The sequence below is a fragment of the Cetorhinus maximus genome, chromosome 13 (assembly GCF_964194155.1).
Source record: "Cetorhinus maximus chromosome 13, sCetMax3.hap1.1, whole genome shotgun sequence".
NCBI lineage: Eukaryota > Metazoa > Chordata > Chondrichthyes > Lamniformes > Cetorhinidae > Cetorhinus > Cetorhinus maximus.
This window is the reverse complement of record NC_135891.1, coordinates 120,355,482-120,373,033: the sequence shown is the minus strand read 5'-3', so window position 1 is coordinate 120,373,033 and position 17,552 is coordinate 120,355,482. Positions and strand designations below refer to the sequence as shown.

The 17,552-nt window shown below is 44.0% G+C and overlaps 1 protein-coding gene across 3 annotated transcripts in view; it reads left to right on the top strand.

The window, feature by feature from the left end:
* Nucleotides 1–5,889, top strand: part of sac3d1 (SAC3 domain containing 1) — a 512,754-nt gene extending 506,865 nt beyond the window's left edge. For 2 of the 3 annotated variants that reach the window (XM_078556210.1, XM_078556209.1), the window contains exons 2-3: nucleotides 103–733; nucleotides 3,136–5,889. In XM_078556210.1, coding sequence (XP_078412336.1) covers nucleotides 133–733; nucleotides 3,136–3,593 — 1,059 coding nt within the window. In that variant the 5' untranslated portion in view covers nucleotides 103–132 and the 3' untranslated portion in view covers nucleotides 3,594–5,889. Of the gene's footprint in view, nucleotides 1–6; nucleotides 734–3,135 lie in introns of those variants that run through there. The other variant, XM_078556208.1, reaches the window with a different exon arrangement.
* Nucleotides 5,890–17,552: the final 11,663 nt, after the last annotated feature.

Genomic DNA, 17,552 nt, shown 5'->3' with positions numbered 1-17,552 from the left:
GGCACACAGCACAGAATGGCCTCCTGTTCTTTATCAGTGTGTGATGTTAGCGGATTGAATCCATGTTCATATTCCTGTGTTTCTTTTTCCCTCCATCTTCAGGCCAGAATAATCCTCTTCAGGAATGCGTTAATGCCAAACAGCGGTATGATGTCTCTGAAGTGCGCTGAGCTGGATGTGATCCTTACTGGAACCTGTTCTGGGATGTGTCCGGATCGAGAGAGGGATGTACGACAGAGGCAGAAGAGACTTCACAAGTTTGAAATCCTGGAGGGAACGGCAAAAGACCGGCTGCCCAAAGCTGATCCTCAGAGAACAGTGAAGGAATATTCACGGCCAGCAGCTGGAAAGGAGACTGCTCAACTGTGTGAGCTTCGCCCAGCCAGTGTCCTCCTACAAACTGTCCACTACCTAATTGATGAGATTGTTCCACGGCACCAGGAGCCCTGGGTGGAAGTCTATGATTATGTGTTTGACCGTCTGCGTAGTGTGCGGCAAGACATGACCATCCAACAGGTCAGTGGGCACATCGCAGTGACCATTCTGGAGAAGAGTCTGCGCTTCCTCCTCTGTGCCTCATACTGGCTATGTGAGGAACCCATCCAGGTTTTCGATCCGAAGATGAATGATATTCACATACAGGAGTGTTTCAGCTGGCTACTTGCTAACTATTCAACTGGCAATTATGAAAATGAAGCTGAGTTTCAGGCTCTTGCCATTCTGTATAACCTGGGTATGTTAATGTGCAGCAAGTTTAACAAACCACTTGTCTTCCTGTTATGACAGAGCAAGCGCCTGGGCAGGCCAGAGTGAGGTGACTCCATCAATGTAGCCTCAAACTGTTGATATTTACAACACAGAAGGAGTTGATTTACCCCATTTTGTCTTTGTTGGCTGTCAGAGCATTTCAAAACCAATTCCAATGTCCTTCTCATATTCCTGCTTCAAATATCTATCCTATACCTGTCCTGGGAGTGTTTGATGGGGACAGTGTGGAGGGAGCTTTACTCTGTGTCTAACCCCGTGTTGTAGCTGTCCTGGGAGTGATTGATGGGGATAGTGTTAAGGGAGCTTTAATCTGTATATAATCTGTATGCCTCCACAGTTTCTAGCTTTTCACCATTTAAATAAATAGCATCTATCTTTTTTTGGTCTAAAACCTCTTTATCCAGCGAGTGGCGAGAATGTGCAACTCGCTGCCACAGTGAGTAGATGAAGCGAATAGTATTGATGCATTTAAGAGGAAGCTGCATAAGCATATAAGGGAGAAGGGAATAAAGAGCTATGATGGTGGATTTAGATAAGGAAAGAATGGAGGCGGCTCGAGTGGAGCTTAAATGCATGCATGGACTGTTTCTGTGCCATATATCCTATGTAATCCTATGAAATGGATGATCTCACACTTTCCTGTGTTGAATCCACGTGGCACAGTTTTACCCACTCATTTTACCAATGTTTCTTTGTAATTTCATACTCCTGTCTACACTAGTCACTATCCACCAATCTTTGTGGAATTGGTAAAGTTGGTTATATGGTTCTCTACTGAGTTATTTAAGTTATTAATCTGTATGGTGAATTGTTGAAGCCTCAACACTGGTCCAAGTGGGACATCACTCATCACCTCCTTTCAACTCGAGTACATACCCATGATCCCTATTCTGTCTTCTACTATCTAACCAATCTCTTGCCCAGGTCAATAATTTGTCTTCAATTCCATGAGGTTTAATTTGAGCTAATATTCTCTTAAGTGGAACCTTATCCAGTGCCTTTTGGCACTGAATCCATAGAAATCCCCGCTGTCCACTTTAGTTATTCCTCCGAAACTTCAATTACGTTCATAAAAATGACCTACCCTTTACAAATCCTTGTTGGCGTTCTGTAATCAACTCAAATTTCTCTCAGTGCTCAGTCACTCTGTCCTTAATTGTGGAATCTTACAGTATAGAATGAGGCAATTTGGCCCATCGTGCCTGTGCTATTCGAAAAGCTATCCAATTAGTCCCACTCTCTTTACCCCCGCCCCCCCAGCTCTTTCTCCCTCTGCCCTGCAATTTTTTTCCCTTCAAGTATTTACCCAATTCCCCCTTTTGAAAGTTCCTACTGAATCTGCTTTCACCACCCTTTCAGCGCCCTCCAGATCTCAACGATTCACTGTGTAAAAAAAAAAAGAATTCTCCCTATCTCTCCTGCTGGTTCTTTTGCCAATTACCTTCAATCTGTGTCCCTCTGGTTACCAGCCCTCCTGCCACTGCAAATAAATTTCTCCTTATTTACTCTATTGAAACCCCTCATGATTTTGAACACCTCGATTCAATCTCCCTCTTAACCTTCTCTGCTCTAAGGAAAACAATCCCATCGTCTCCAGTCTGTCCACATAACTGAAGTCTCTCATGCCCGGTACCATTTTAGTAAATCTCCTCTGCACCCTGACTAACATTTCTATAATTTCCTGGTTTCTCTCACATTTCTTAAATAATGGAGTTACATTTGAACTTTTCTAATATAAAGGGACAATTCTTGAGCCAAGAGCATTTTGATAGATTACGAATAAAACATCTGCAATTTCCTCTTCCATTTCCTTTAAATCCCTGAACTGGGAACCCTCAGGTCCCAGGGATTAGTCAGCTTTTTGTGTCATTATTTTTTTCTCTTGCGGTTTTCTTGTTTACATTAACTTTTAGAGAATTCCAGTTCCTGATTCATTATTAGTTTCTCCGGGATGACAGGTATATTATCCCCTTCATCGAAAGACTGACACAAAGTCATTGGTCAATAAGTCTGCCAATCCCTTATTTTCATCTGCAGTATGATTGACTTCAGTTTATAAAGGGCCCACAATTCCCTGACCACCTTTTTCTAACTTTTGTGTTAACCTTGATACGCTTTTGTAAGTGTGCCTTTCCTTTTCTGTTCTGTATATCCCTTTCATTCTCCAAGATCCACACCATTCTTTGCACTTTGGTGTATTCTTTCCTTTGGTGTTGTGGTATCTCTCACCCTTTCTGTCGACCATGCTGTTTTATTTGGTAACTAGAGCTTCCTTTCCTTAGGGGTATAAACCAACTGCATTAAGCTTCACCACCTGATTCAGCATTGCTGTTTAATGATCCCAGCCTCTCCCTCTTCTCTTTCCAGGATCAATGAAAGCTGTTCATCACGCCTTGCTCCTGACTGACCACATCAGAGATTCGCCTGCCATGAAGTTGGCGTTTGGCATTAACCAAGCTTTTGGAGAAGGAAACTACGTGCGATGCCTGCGAGTACTGCGCCGCCTGCCCTTCCTGCAGAGCTGCGCCCTTTTTCGGCACGTCAAGCTTTTCCGCCACCGTCTACTCAGAGTATTTAACCATGGTTACAGCAGCCGCAACTGCCACTACCCTCTCCAGACCCTAGCAAACTTGCTAGGCATGGACAGCCTGCTCTCAGCCGCTGAGCTCTGTCAACACCATGGTCTGGAGGTGAAAGGGAGCTCGGTGTGTTTCCAGAGGCACTGCTACAGGGACCCCGGCCCCGAACCCAGGCAGCCAGAACTGGGGCTTGTCGGCAAAAAACAAGGAGACAGGACAAAGTCGAGCATTATCCAGGGCCACTGACCTTCACCAGACTGAGCAGTGGTCTCCCATCCTGTACCCTCTTCAGTGCTGCACCCTTGCAAGACCTTTTGACACAGTGGGTCCATTCTGCCTTTCTCAATGTCGCATAGCATCCTGTGCTACTGTGATGGGCTTACTGTGGGTGTGCAATGAGCAGTGGTGAATGGGCCTCTTCCACTGCTCAAAAAGGCCCTCAACCTGTCTTGAATCGGCTGTCTGACTGTGGGAGGTGTCAAGATATTTGGTGTAGTAAGAGGAGAAGCAGTGGGCTCTGTTCTGAGGTTGGGACAGCGTAGACGGAGCTTTGTTCTGTATCTAACCCCGTGCTATACCTGTCCTGGAAGTGGTTGATCAGGACAGTATAAAGGGAGCTTTACTCTGTATCTAGCCCCATGTTGTACCTGTCCTGGGAATGTTTGATGGGGACAGTGTAGAGGGAGCTTTACTCTGTATCTAACCCCGTGCTGTACCTGTCCTGGGAATGTTTGATGGGGACAGTGTAGAGGGAGCTTTACTCTGTATCTAACCCCGTGCTGTACCTACCCTGGGAGTATTTGATGGGGTCAGTGTAGAGGGAGATTTACCCTGTATCTAACCCCGTGCTGTACCTGCCCTGGGAGTATTTGATGGGGTCAGTGTAGAGGGAGCTTTACTCTGTATCTAACCCCATGTTGTACCTGTCCTGGGAGTGTTTGAGGTTGACTTTGAGTTCCATTTCCAGCATCAACATCCTCCTCGTAAAATTTACACTAAAGGCACTTGGAATGTTTATATTCTGACGTTTTTATTCACATGGTTCTAATGGGTTGGACTCATCTTTGGATCTGTAGCTCTCTTGGGAAGTTAAACCGAGCTGTTATCCTGAGTGTACTGAATCCTCTCATCCTCCCTCTGTATAAGTTTTCATTGTACGAAAACACTTTGATTCTGATAAAATGAAATCATATTTTAATTTTAAGGTATGTTTTTGATATAAAATTTATAAAAGCTTTTGAGCGCTGTGTTCTTCCAGAAAGCTGGCACCAGAGTTGAAAACAGGAAAAAAAGGACTAGCATTTCTTGTAATCTTAACATATCCTCAAGACTTTGCAAAGTGCTTCACAGGCAATGAAGTTCTTTAAATGAAGTCACTGTCGTAATTTAGAAATGCAACAGGCAATTTGTATTCAGCAAGATCCTACAAACTGCATTGAAATAAATGACCAGATCATCTCTTTTTTAGTGACATTGGTTGTGGAATAAATATTGACCACACAGGGGAGAACTTCCCTGATCTGCTTCAAAATAATGGCCGCAGAACTTTTATGCCCACTTGAGAGTGCTGAGGGGACCTTAGTTTCACAGCTTACTTTAGAAACGGCACCTCTGACAATGCAGCACTCCCTCAGTACTCAGTGTGTCAGCCTGGACTACGGAGTGGAGTTGTTGAACCTGCTGATCCAGAGTGAGACTGTTCCCCATTGAGCCACAGCTGATGGAGAAGAAGTAGTGGTACAATTGACAAATGGAAACCTGCATTAAAACTAAAAAAGTTCCAAAAAGAAACCCAAAGTACTCCAGGTGCTGGAAATCGGAAACAAAAACAGAAAAATGTGGTAAACTCTCAGCAGGAAAATAAATAAATAAGCTTTAGCTTGACAAACTGTTAGATACCTGAAAGTTAATCTTTTTTTATAATTGAGTGCTTCCAGTATTTTTTCTGTTTGTTTTGTTTTGGACTTTTAGTGAGTTGCATCTGAACAGAGAGAAGTGTCTCCAATAGACAGACAGGCTTCTAGCCTGGAGTTTGCTGTGGGCACAGGCAGATGGACAGCGATGCTACAGAGTAACAAGGGTAAGGAAATTGGGGCACCAAACATCGCCTGAGATTTCTGTGATTTTTTAAAAATTGGGCCACTCTTATTTTTCAAAAGAACAAACATCAGATCACGGGAGAGAAATATGAAGCATGTTCTTCCAAAGAGGGTGAGTTCCAGAATTTAATCACTGAAGACCCATTTGTTGAACTTCTGCTTTGAAACATTGACCGGGATGTTGCAGTGAATCTTAGTGAAGTTATTAACAGACTAGGATTGTATTAGGAGGACTTTTTCACACTAAGGATAAGTGGAATTCTGGAACTCTCTCACCCCAAAGCCAATTCATTTCGTTAGGTAGAGGGTAATGAAACCAAGGCAGGTAAATAAATTAACATACAAACCAGCCATGATCTGATTGAATGGTGGAACAGTATTGATGGGCTGAATGGCCTCCTCCTGTTTGTGCTTTAGAGTTTTTGTTCAACAAGATAGTTTTTTTTTAAACTTTTCATTTGCTTTATTCGAATTGTTAGATGACTGGGTGTGATATATTTCTATTTGATTGTTAGTGTGAAATTCCTGTTTGATATGTAGACATCTTGAAGTGGTTTTATCTGTCCTGGCAAGTTCATATCTAATCACCCTTACAAAATAATAATCCTGCCTCCGCCACTGAGGTTGCAGCAATTCCTGTAGCCACCAGTGGGTGGTAATGTCTCCCCAAAAAAGCAAATGGGGACCAGTGGCTGAAACTAAACATGTTGTAAAATATCGATTGAAAAAGGCCACATACTGCGAGGAAAACTGCTGTTTAGAGACAATCGCATTAAGTCTGATTAATGTCTCATAACTCACAGTACTTTGCTCAGTAGTGAATATCTCTAGCTGGTATGCAGTATGGTTCTAATCGAAGCCTGTTTTCAGTAAGGACACTCCAGTAGCCTCAGCTCTGGTACGCTGTGCCAATGCCCCGCTGCTAGCCTCCCATTTTCCACCCTCTGTAAACTTCAGCTCATCCAATGCTGCCCATTTTTTTCTTCAGTTTTTCACAGGATGTGGGTGTTGCTGGCAAGGCCGCATTTGTTGCCCAACCCTAACTGCCTTTGATAAAGTGGTGGTGAGCCACCTTGATAACTGAGTGGCTATTTCAAAGGGCAGTTAAAGTCAACTTCTTGCTGCGGGGTCTTGAGTCACATGTAAGCCAAGCCAGTTAAGGATGGCAGATTTCCTTCCCTAAAGGGGCATTAATGAACCAGATAGGTTTTTACAACAATGGCCACCATTACTGAGACTAGCTTTCAAATCCAGATTTTATTAAGTGAATTTAAAGTTCACCAGTTGCCATGGCGAGATTTAAACCTGTGTCTCCAGAGCATTAGCCTGGGCCTCTGGATGACCAGCTCGATGACAGTACCACTACACCATTGCCTCCCCATTTTCTGAACTCACACCAGGATCCATTTGCCCATCACCCCTGTGTTCATTGACCTACATTGGCTCCTGGCCCAGCAATGCCTCAATTTTAATAATATCATCCTTATTTTAGCTGCCTAGCTTCATCCCTTCCCTATATCTGTACCCTCCTCCAATTGATCCTATGAAGCATCTTGGGACATTTTACTACATTGAAAGTGCTATATAAATGCAATGTTATTGTAGGTGAGTGTTTGTTGTTGCATGGAGAGAGTGTCCCTGTACCTGTGTGGATTTGTTGGTGTTTGGTTTGTTTCTCTGTGCAATGGTGTGTTTCTGCCTGAGACAGACCTAACCGTAATCCTAACCCAATTGACCAAAAGCTGGCTGCACCAGGCAGCCATAAATACCACCACTAAATCCGTCGCTTTTAATCCTGATTGATGCTGGCAAAATCAGGCTCGGCACAAACCAATTTCTTTGCAGTGAGTCTCACCTGGAACAAATGACAAACCCACATCTCCTCTCTGCCTGTACCCAAACCGCTCGCGAGGGAGACAGCAGAGTGACGCAGGAGCTCAATCAGAGGAAATAGTCATCAACCCAACCAACGAGTGATCAGAAACTCCATTCCTCCGCCTGTCTGAATTCCAGAGATTGAGATCAGAGATATCCCTGAAAAGGGCTAAGGAGAAAGATAGGAGTATGAGGAATGGGATTAATCAGATTGCTCTTTCTAAAGATTGCAAGCACAATGGGCCAAATGGCCTCCATCTGGGCTGTATCAGATACAGCATAGTTTTACTTTTAAAAAAACATATAATTATTATTCACTGAGGGTGTGCAGAAGGGTGAGGTAAAATAATGAGATTATTTTAATTAGGGACCTTATTCCCTAAGTGAGAAAGCTCACACACACTTGATGTTACAAGGGCATTTTAAAAAATTCATTCACAGGACGTAGGCTTCGCTGCCTGGGCCAACGTTTATTGCCCATCCCTAGCTGCCCTTGAGAAGGGATGGGCAATAAATGCTGGCCCAGTCAGTGAAGCCCATGTCCCGTGAATGAATTTAAAAATAATAATTTATAATAGATACTAGAAACAGATTTCCTTTTAAGCGACTGCTTGCGAAAAATGCTATTGTTAATGAGCAGTAATAATAATTTGAAATTGGAAGTCCAATCTTAAAATAACTTTTCCCTTCCCATTCAGCTTGGAGTATTTATTACAGAGACTCTGTTGGGCCAGAGAGGGGATTATTCACATCTTCCCTCCCACCACTTATTGAAGACATGTGTGTACCAAACACACTCGGAGCTCAGGCAGCCAATCACTGCTGCTTGTGTTTCCATGGAAACTCCACAGCAGGTTGGGCTGAAAATCACTTCCAGAGGGTTTACCCCAGTGACCCTGACAGGGTGTGAGTGGTGACCTTGCCTGGCCCACTCACATTTCACTCAGACTCGTGTTCTGAGAGAACCTACATCACAACAGTGACTACACTTCAAAAAGAACTTGATTGGTTGTAAAACATTTGGGATATGATTGTGGAAGGTGTTTATATAAATGCAAGTCTATTTTTTTGTTTCATTTACTTTCTCTCCTTGCACTGTAAGCCGCGTTGGCTGCCTCACAATACTAAATAGGCCACTGTGTTCCACACCCACCCCAATACCGTTGATGACCAGCGGTGAATTGGGAGAGTTTCAGAAGCTTTATTAATGCCAGCCTGTGAGAATGCTTACTGTCCCTGGTATTCTGTACTGCACTCCTTAACCTCATATCCACTGACCTCTTCCTGGGGCACGGGCACTGGGCTCCCCTGGTCCACATTCCCACTTTTCACTCTGACTGTAGTCAGCAAATGAAACCAGCTACAGCCAAGTCTCACTGTTCACAAACACTTTCCAGCAGGGGTCACAAGTGAGGGTGCAGGAGCAGGGCCCTGGCTGATTCTCCCTGGGGCCACAGCTAGTTCCAGCTGCCGCTGTGACTCAGACTGGCTGGCTCCACACCAACTCAAGCTGGCACTTTCCAGCTGTGTCATTCACTCAGATTTTCTCTCTCAATTGCCCCCAACCTCTGAATGTGGAACTTGAACTGCCCCACCTCCATGTCCCCAATTCCCAGCCTGGCGATATTATTGCTCTCTGCATGGAAAGGCAGCTCCTGGAACAGTTGGTAAAGCTTGTGAAAAAAGGCATCAAGCCCGCTTGATTGGCACACCATCCGCCACTTTCAACGTTCACTCCCTTCACCACTGACGCACAGTAGCAGTAGTGTTTACCATCTACAAGGTGCACTGCAGGAACTCACCAAGGCTCTTCCAACAGCACCTTCTAAACCCGTGACCCTTACCACCTAAGAGGACAAGGGCAGCAGATGCATTGGACATGACCACCTGCAAGTTCCCCTCCAAGCCACACACCATCCTGATTTGGGTATATATCACTGTTCCTTCACTGTCGCTGAGTCAAAATCTTGGAACTCCCTTCCTAACAGCACTGTGGGTGTACCTACACCACATGGACTGCAGCGGTTCAAGAAGGCATCTCACCACCACCTCCTCAAGGGCAAGTAGGGATGGTCAATAAATGCTGGCCCATCCAGCGAAACCCACATCCCGTGAATGAATTAATATAAAAAACTCCCTCCCAAAAGCACTGTGGGTGTACCTACACCACAGGGACTGCAGTGGTTCAAGAGGACGGCTCAGCACCACCTTCTCAAGGGTGATTCGGACTGGACCATAAATGGTGGCCTAGCCAGTGATGCCCACATCCTGTGAAAAAATAAAAAAAATTGGGCACCTGCGTGTGAAGGAGTGCGTGTGTGTGTGTTCCAATTGTTTTCAATGCTAGCAAGAAACAACAGCTGGAATTCTCAGAACCAGCTCTTTACATTATATTTCCAAAATAAAATGACATTTCTACTAAATCAAAAGAAAAGAAAGACTTGCATTTCTATAGCATCTTTCACAACCTCAGGATGTCCTGAAGAGCTTTACTGCAATGAAGTACTTTTAAAGTGCAGCCAATATTGCTATTTAGGAAACATAGCAGCCAATTTTCACACAGCAAGCTCCTGCATACAGCATTGAGATGATGCCCAGATAATCTGTTTTAGTGATGTTGGTTGAGGGATAAATGTTGGCCCAGGACACTGGGGAGAACTCCACAGCTTTTCTTACCATCAGTTGCCGTAGGATCTTTTACTTCCACCTGAGAGGGCAGATGATGCCTCAGTTTAATGTCTCACCCCAAAAGACCACCTCCAACATTGCAGCACTCCCTCAGTACTGCACTGGAGTGCCAGCCTTGATTAGGGTTCAAGTTTTTGCAATGGGACCTGAACCCACGACCTTCTTTCTGACTCCGGAATCTTCCTGCAGTCCATGGTGGAGCAGGTGGTATCAGGGACCAATCCAAATGTAGAGATCTTCAGCTCCAATCTGCAGTGCCATATGACCTACCCATGCCCTCTAGTGCAACAAGCCCATAGAAGTGCCAGGCTGTGGGTAGGACCAGTGCTAACCAGAGGTGATTGCATCTCCTTGTCATGACCCAGCAAAAGAGGTATTGGCTCCACCAGGAACCCCAAGACTGTCCCAGGATCCCAAGAGTCAACACATCTGGCAAATCATTTAGAAGCCACAGGTTGAAGTTTAGGGCTCACCCTCCAGCATTGCAGAAAAAGACAAAATTAGCAACTAGATTGAAATGTTTTAACCTTATTGAGAGAGTTCACTAATGATGCAGGGTATGGTGACATCCTGGACAAAGTAGCCCACTTGGTAAACAACCCATCTATCGCCTTAAAGATTCACTCCCTCCACCACCAATGCACAGTAGCAGCAGTGTGTCCCATTTACAAGATGCACAGCAACAACTCACCAAGGCTCTTTTGGCACTACCTTCCAAACCCGTGACCTCTACCACCTAAAAGGACAAGGACAGCAGATGCATTTGACACAACCACCTGCAAGTTCCCCTCCAAGCCACACATCATCCTGACTTGGAAATATATCACCGTTCCTTCACTGTCGCTGAGTTAAAATCTTGGAACTCCCTCCCTAACAGCACTGTGGGTGTATCTACACCACATGGACTGCAGCGGTTCAAGAAGGCAGCTCACCACCACCTTCTCAAGGGCAACTAGGGATGGGCAATAAATAGTGGTTTTAAAATCACATTCCGAAGAATAAATCTATAGCTTAAAAGGCTGAGCTGGCTAGGACAGTTGGAACGTTGTGCGTCACTGGATTGAACATGGGGAGACAGCAGAGTTCATGAAAGGGTCAACTAGACAGAGTGGTCCCATGGCTGGTGCGGAACTGAGGAAAGGATGAGTGGAGCCGGTCGTACTACTTCACACAGAGGGCAGGGAATGTTTGGAATGAACTGCCTGAGGGCAAGGGGTGGTGATCAAGCCTAGTAACTGTAAGAGGGAGTTGAACAGGTGTTTATTGAGAAAATCAATTGAGGGCCAAAGCTGATCAACCTTGTGCTGAAATTTTGACTCCACGACATGGGAGCAGGAAGAGGCTGTTCAGCCCCTGGATCCTGTTCCTCCATTCAATTACCCTTGACTAGCAAAAATCTGAACTGAGGACCAGCTGTATGGATTGACGAGTAGTCTTAACTCTTGTTATCCTGACTGCATTGCTAGCTATTGAGGAACTGTCTGTATCCTGATCCAGCTTTGAATGCTGCTTGGATATCCTGCTTCTCCAGACTGAAGCGCTATGGTACATTGTATAAGGATGAAATCGTGGACTATGTTGAGATGGGATGCCTGTGTCTGTGTTATACAGCACCCCAATCCGTCAGGGCACCTGAAACACTACTTCATGATCATGTAGTGAGAATGGCCTCGGTCCTAGAGGACTCCCTCCATCCCTTACCCCCTCCAAATCTCTGTCTTTGCCTTAAATCAGGGGGTGCACAATTCCAAGGCAGGTGATTACCTTGAAATGAAAGCACCGTGATCACTGACTGTGAAGTTGGGCAGTAGCCCAGTTTTGCCCTGACTGCTGGGTTGCGGGTTGATGGGATGAAACCTGCCTCAGTTAACACAAGCTAAACCTTGGTTATAATCAACAGGAGGTTCAGCTGTGTGATGGGATTGGGATCTTGCCATGCTTATGTTTCAGTTCTGGGCGAACAGCAAGGTTGAAGTGGCCTCTTTTGATAATTCACCAGGTGCCTTTTCTACTCTCCCCAGTGCTGAAAAGTGTCGAGTTAAATTGAGTTGCTGAGAATGTAGTGGAAATATGAACACTGTGAAATGATATTCCTGACAAAATGAACTGATATTTGGAAAGGTATGAGTTAATAAATGAATCTCAGTACAGATTTGTTAAAGGCAAATCATGTTTGAGTAACTTGATAAAGTTCTTTGATGAAGTAACAGAGGGTTTGATGAGGATAATATGAACATCTGAGTTAGGAGCAGGAGTAGGCCATTCAGCCCCTTGAATTTGCTCTGCCATAGCTGATCTAATTGTGACCTGAATTCCACTTTCCTTCCTACCCAGTAAACCCTTTGACTCCCTTGTCAATCAAGAATCTGTCTCACTCAGCTCTGAAGAAGAGTCATATGGACTTGAAACATTAACTCTGTTTCTGTCTCCACAGATGCTGCCGGTCCAACCTTTCCTCATAAGATAACCTCCTCATCCCAGGAATAAGTCGAGTAAATCTTCTCTGAATTGCATCTAATGCAATTATGTCCTTTCTTATATAAGTGGACTAAAACTGTACACAGCACTCTAGATGTGGTCTCACCACATTTTTTTTTATTCATTAATGGGATGTGGGTGTCACTGGCTAGGCCAGCATTTACTGTCCATCCCTAATTGCTCTTGAGAAGGTGGTGGTGAGCTGCCCTCTTGAACTGCTGCAGTCCATGTGGTGTAGGTACATCCACAATGCTGTTAGGGAGGGAGTTTCAGGGTCCCCTAACCAGGGGAGTAAGTACCACATGATAAACCCATGGGTTGAAAGGGAAAGTGGTAGCATGAAAATAAAATTGTCTAAGAGATTAAAATAACCAGAAAATAGTAGTGAATAGTTGTTTGTCAGACTGTAGGGAGGTATACAGTGCAATTCCTCAGGCATCAGTATTGCGACCATTGGTCTTCTTAATATACTGATTAGTGACTTGGGCTTGAATAGACAGAATCATTGCAAAGCTTGCAGATGGTATCAAACTTTTGGAAATATAGTCAGGAGGACATAGACAGACTGGTAAAATGGGCAGACACATGGCAGATTAAATTGAATGCAGAGAAGTCTTGAGTGGTAGGAAGAATACGAACTAAATGGCACAATGAACACAAATCTTTGAAGCTGGCAAGACAAGTTGAGAAAACTGTTTAAAACCATAAGCCACTCCCGTTCCTATGTTGCAGAGGCAAAATTACAAAAGCAAGGAAGTTATGATAAACCTTTATAAAACATTGGTTAGGTCCCAGCTGGAGTTTTGTGGCCAACCCTGGGCACCATGCTTTAGGAAGGGTGTTGAGGCCTTGGAGAGGGTGCAGAGGAGATTTACCAGAATGGTCCCAGGGATGAGGGACTTCAGTTATGTAAGACTCTGGAAAACTTGAGATTGTTTTCCTTAGAGCAGAGAAGATTGAGAGGTGATTTAATAGAGGTGTTCAAAATCATTTTGATAGAGTAAATATGGAGAAACTGTTTCCAGCAGCAGAAGAGTCAGGAACCAGATGACACTGATTTAAGACGACTGGCAAAAGAACCAGCAGTGACATGAAAAGTCATTTTTTTTGCAGCGAGTTGCTGTGATCTGGAAGGCGCTGCCTGAAAGGGCGGTGGAAGCAGATTCAATAGGAACTTTCAAAAGAAGAATTGAATAAATAGTTGTAGGAAACCATTACAGTGCTATTGGGAAAGAGCAGGGGGAGTGGAATTAATTGCATTGCTCCTTCAAAGAGCCAGCACAGGATGATGGGCCAAATAGCCTTCTCTGCTGTATCATTCTATGATTGAAGGTGATAGCTATCCTGATAGCTATTAGCAGTGCCAATCCTGGGATTGAACTGATCTTCAGGTCTGTTTGAGTCAGATTCCAGTATCTTGGTCACCGTTCCTCCCACAACTAATAGCGTCAATTGATTTTTTTGTGTTATCTTTATGTCTTCATGTGTGCTATGTTTTCCATAATAACTCTGACTGCACTTTAAATAACTCATTATATTGGGGTGTCTTGGTTTGTCCAAATACATTTTCTCCTGGACGGTTACTAATTCTCTACTTATTTCTAAACTTCAGCTCCTCCAATCCCCTGCTGCCCATATCCTAACTCAAATCTATCACTTCCCTAGGTTCACTGACCTTCATTAGACCCTGGACTGGTAACATCTTGAAATTAAAATGATCATCCATGTTCAGATCCCACCATGGCCTCAACTCCTCTCGATCTCTGTAACCTCCTCCAGTCTTACACCCCTATAATATCTTTATGTTTCTCTAATTCTGGTCTCATCCATCCTGATTTTTTTGTGCTCCACCATTGGCAGTTGTGCCTTCAATTGCCTGGTCCCTAAACTCTGGAATTCTCTCCCTAAACCTCTCCTCCTCAATACCTCACTTTCCACCCTTAAGGCACTTCTTAAAATCTACTTCTTTGATCAAGCTTTTTGTCATCTGCCCTAATATCTCCTTACGTGGCTTGGTGTCAATGTTATATCTGACTCACGCTTCTGTGAATCCCCTTGTGGTGTGGAGGAGGATTGTGTGGTCAACAGTGATGAATTCTGGAGAGAAGTTAAGAGAGGGTAACATACTTTGGTTGCAATCATAGAGCTTTATGGGGAGATGGTGGTGTAGTGGTAATGTCACTGGACTAGTAATCCAGCAGCTCAGATGAATGTCCTGGGGACATGGGTTCAAATCTCCACCACAGCAGCTGTTGGAATTTAAGGTTGAATAATGATGTAAGTTGCTATAGGGCAATTGAGAAAATATTTCTGCTGTGGAAAATCCAAAACTAGGGGCCAATTGTGATTCAACAATAACTTGGATTTATAAACCGAGACATCAGGAAGCGTATGATACTTGCAAAACAAACCTTGATGAAAATGTCAGACCTCTTTAGAAAGAAGAACATCTCAATGGAAAGCAGAATGAGATGACTAAAATACTAAGAAAACAGAAAATGCTGGAAAAACTCAGCAGGTCTAGCAGGGTCATATGGACTCAAAACATTAACTCTGTTTCTTTCTCCACAGATGCTGCTAAACCTACTGAGTTTTTCCAGCATTTTCTGTTTTTGTTTCAGATTTCCAACATCCGCAGTATTTTGCTTTTTATCTTAGTGACTAAAATACTACGTCTGGTCAACATTATAATCTGGATGCGAATAAGCAATGAATAAGCAAGACCATGAAAGTTAAATTAAAGGCAACAACGATGAGATGTAAGATGAGGATTAGTTGGAGAACGCACAATTTATGAGAAAGTTTTGAGGAAAGCAGGCATTCAAGAAAAACTTCTACAAATGACCATCAAGAGACAACTACAATTCCTTGGGCACATACTTAGGAGAGAGAAACTAGGACATCTGGTTGTGACTGATAAAATTAAAGGTTGGAGAGCAAGAGGGAGACAAAGGAGGAAATACATCGACAGTTTAAGAAACAGAAAAGTTACAAGATTTGAGGACAACACCAAGACGATGGCCATTATGAAAGAGCATGAAAGTCAGAGAGACATGATTGCTGACGTACAACATGGCACCTGAAGAAGGAGATAAACCTGTGGGGTCATAAATACAAAATAGTCACTAATAAATCCAATTGGAAATTCAGGAGAAACTTCTTTACTTAGAGAATGTGGAACTCGCTATCACAGGGAGTGGTTGAGGACAATATATCGATGCATTTAATTACATGAGTGTGAAAGGAATGGACGAATAAGCTGATAGGGTGAGATAGAGATGGGTGGCAGGAGGCATATAACAGTAAGGTCAATTGGCCTGTTTCTGTAACAGTTATGTAATTGCTTGCATTTAAACTCAAAGCTTCTGAGCTTGAGCAGCAGATGAAGACTAAAGAGTTCCCTGGAATTCACAATTTAGGAATTAGCTCACAGGTAGAACAGACAAGGCGCTAACAGGTGATTTCATTGACTGGAGTAGATTCTTGGGGGATTTGGAGGGAACAATGGAGCAATGGGATATGATGCTCCTGCTGGAAATTCTCTGGCCTTGACTTGATAGATGAATAGAACCAAGTGCAGACATTCTCACTCAGCTGGATGATGGCAAGGAGGCATTGGAGAATGGTGGTGTTGATAATGTCACAATGCAGCAAGCTTCAAGAGGATGAAATTATTCTGCACCATGGAGGAACCAAGATGAGATTTCATGATGAAAGCTGCACAGTCAGCATAGGGGAGTTACATAGAGTAGGTGGTGGAAAGTACAGCCTGACAGGGAGGCCTCAGTGTCAGTCAAAGCCATGATGATCCTCAATAATGTCACAGACAGCGAGAGGCTTGTTTGCAAGTGAATGAAAATTCTGGTGGGAAATGGGGACAGAGGGGGTGTGGCGATTGTTATGTCAGAGACCTGGGGCAATAGTCAGAGTGGCAGATTGGTGAGAGAGAGGAGTGGAGCAGTGAGGGGTGCCTCAAATGGCCATTCAGAGAATGTGTAGGGCACAGAGATAGCTGCAAGTGAACAGAGAGACAGTGATGGCATAGCATGGGGGTTAGAAAGGGGCTAAATTCCTGATAGGAGAAATGAAAGGTGGCAAATATGGGTGAGAGGAAGCAGTGAAAATGGAAGAGGAAAACAAACTAGAGCAACAGATAAAAATAAAAGGAACGTCCTTGTGGACCAGAAAGACGGAGAGAAGGGACACACAAATGGACTCAGAAGATGACGTTAAATAGAGGTGGAAAAGTTGGGAGAAGTAGAGGATAAGGAGGATATGATATGAGAGAGTCAAAGTTAAAGACCCTGTATGGATGGAGTTGACTTGTTCTCTGGGTCCAGCTGTCTTAGAGCATTGGTGACCCAATATCCAAAATCAGGAAGAAGCCCTGGATCCAGGAGCTGGGAAAGGGGCAGAGTGGCACATTGTTGAAGGTTGTTGACTTGAATCAGGTCAGAGAGGAGTGAGAGTTGGGAGTTGATAGGAGTTGACAGAGGTTGACTTAGGGGTCAAGAGGAGTTAGATTGGGAGCTATCAGTCACTGCCACTTTCAGTGTTAATCTGCAGAGGTACATGAACTGTTCTCTGGTAATTGTGCGGAACGGTTGGCAAATTATTAATTGGGATCCTGTAATAAATTGTGAGCTTGATTTGACGCTGGAATAAAAACAGAAAATGCTGAAAATAGCAACCTGGCAGAAACTGAAGCGAGAAACATTTCAGGTCTGTGACCTTTCGCTGGTTTATTTCTCTCCACAGTTGCTGCCGGACACGCTGAGTATTTGCAGCACTCTCTGCTTTTATTTCAGATTTCCAGCATCTGCAGCATTTTATATTTGTATAAGTGGATTTGGTGCTGAGAGGATGGAGTTCGATTCCGGAAGAGCGTGGAGGAAATTCTCTGTCATTCCATGTGTCTCTCGTTTGCGCCGGAATAAGGAGGTGAGGTCATCTGTTCCGCTCCAGTTGCGCCGCTTTGCTTCAGCGTGTCCTGTTTTGCTCTATCGCTTCCCCCCCCACCCCCACCCAGCGCAGCGAGACTGGGCAGGAAATTTCCTCTCGTGTT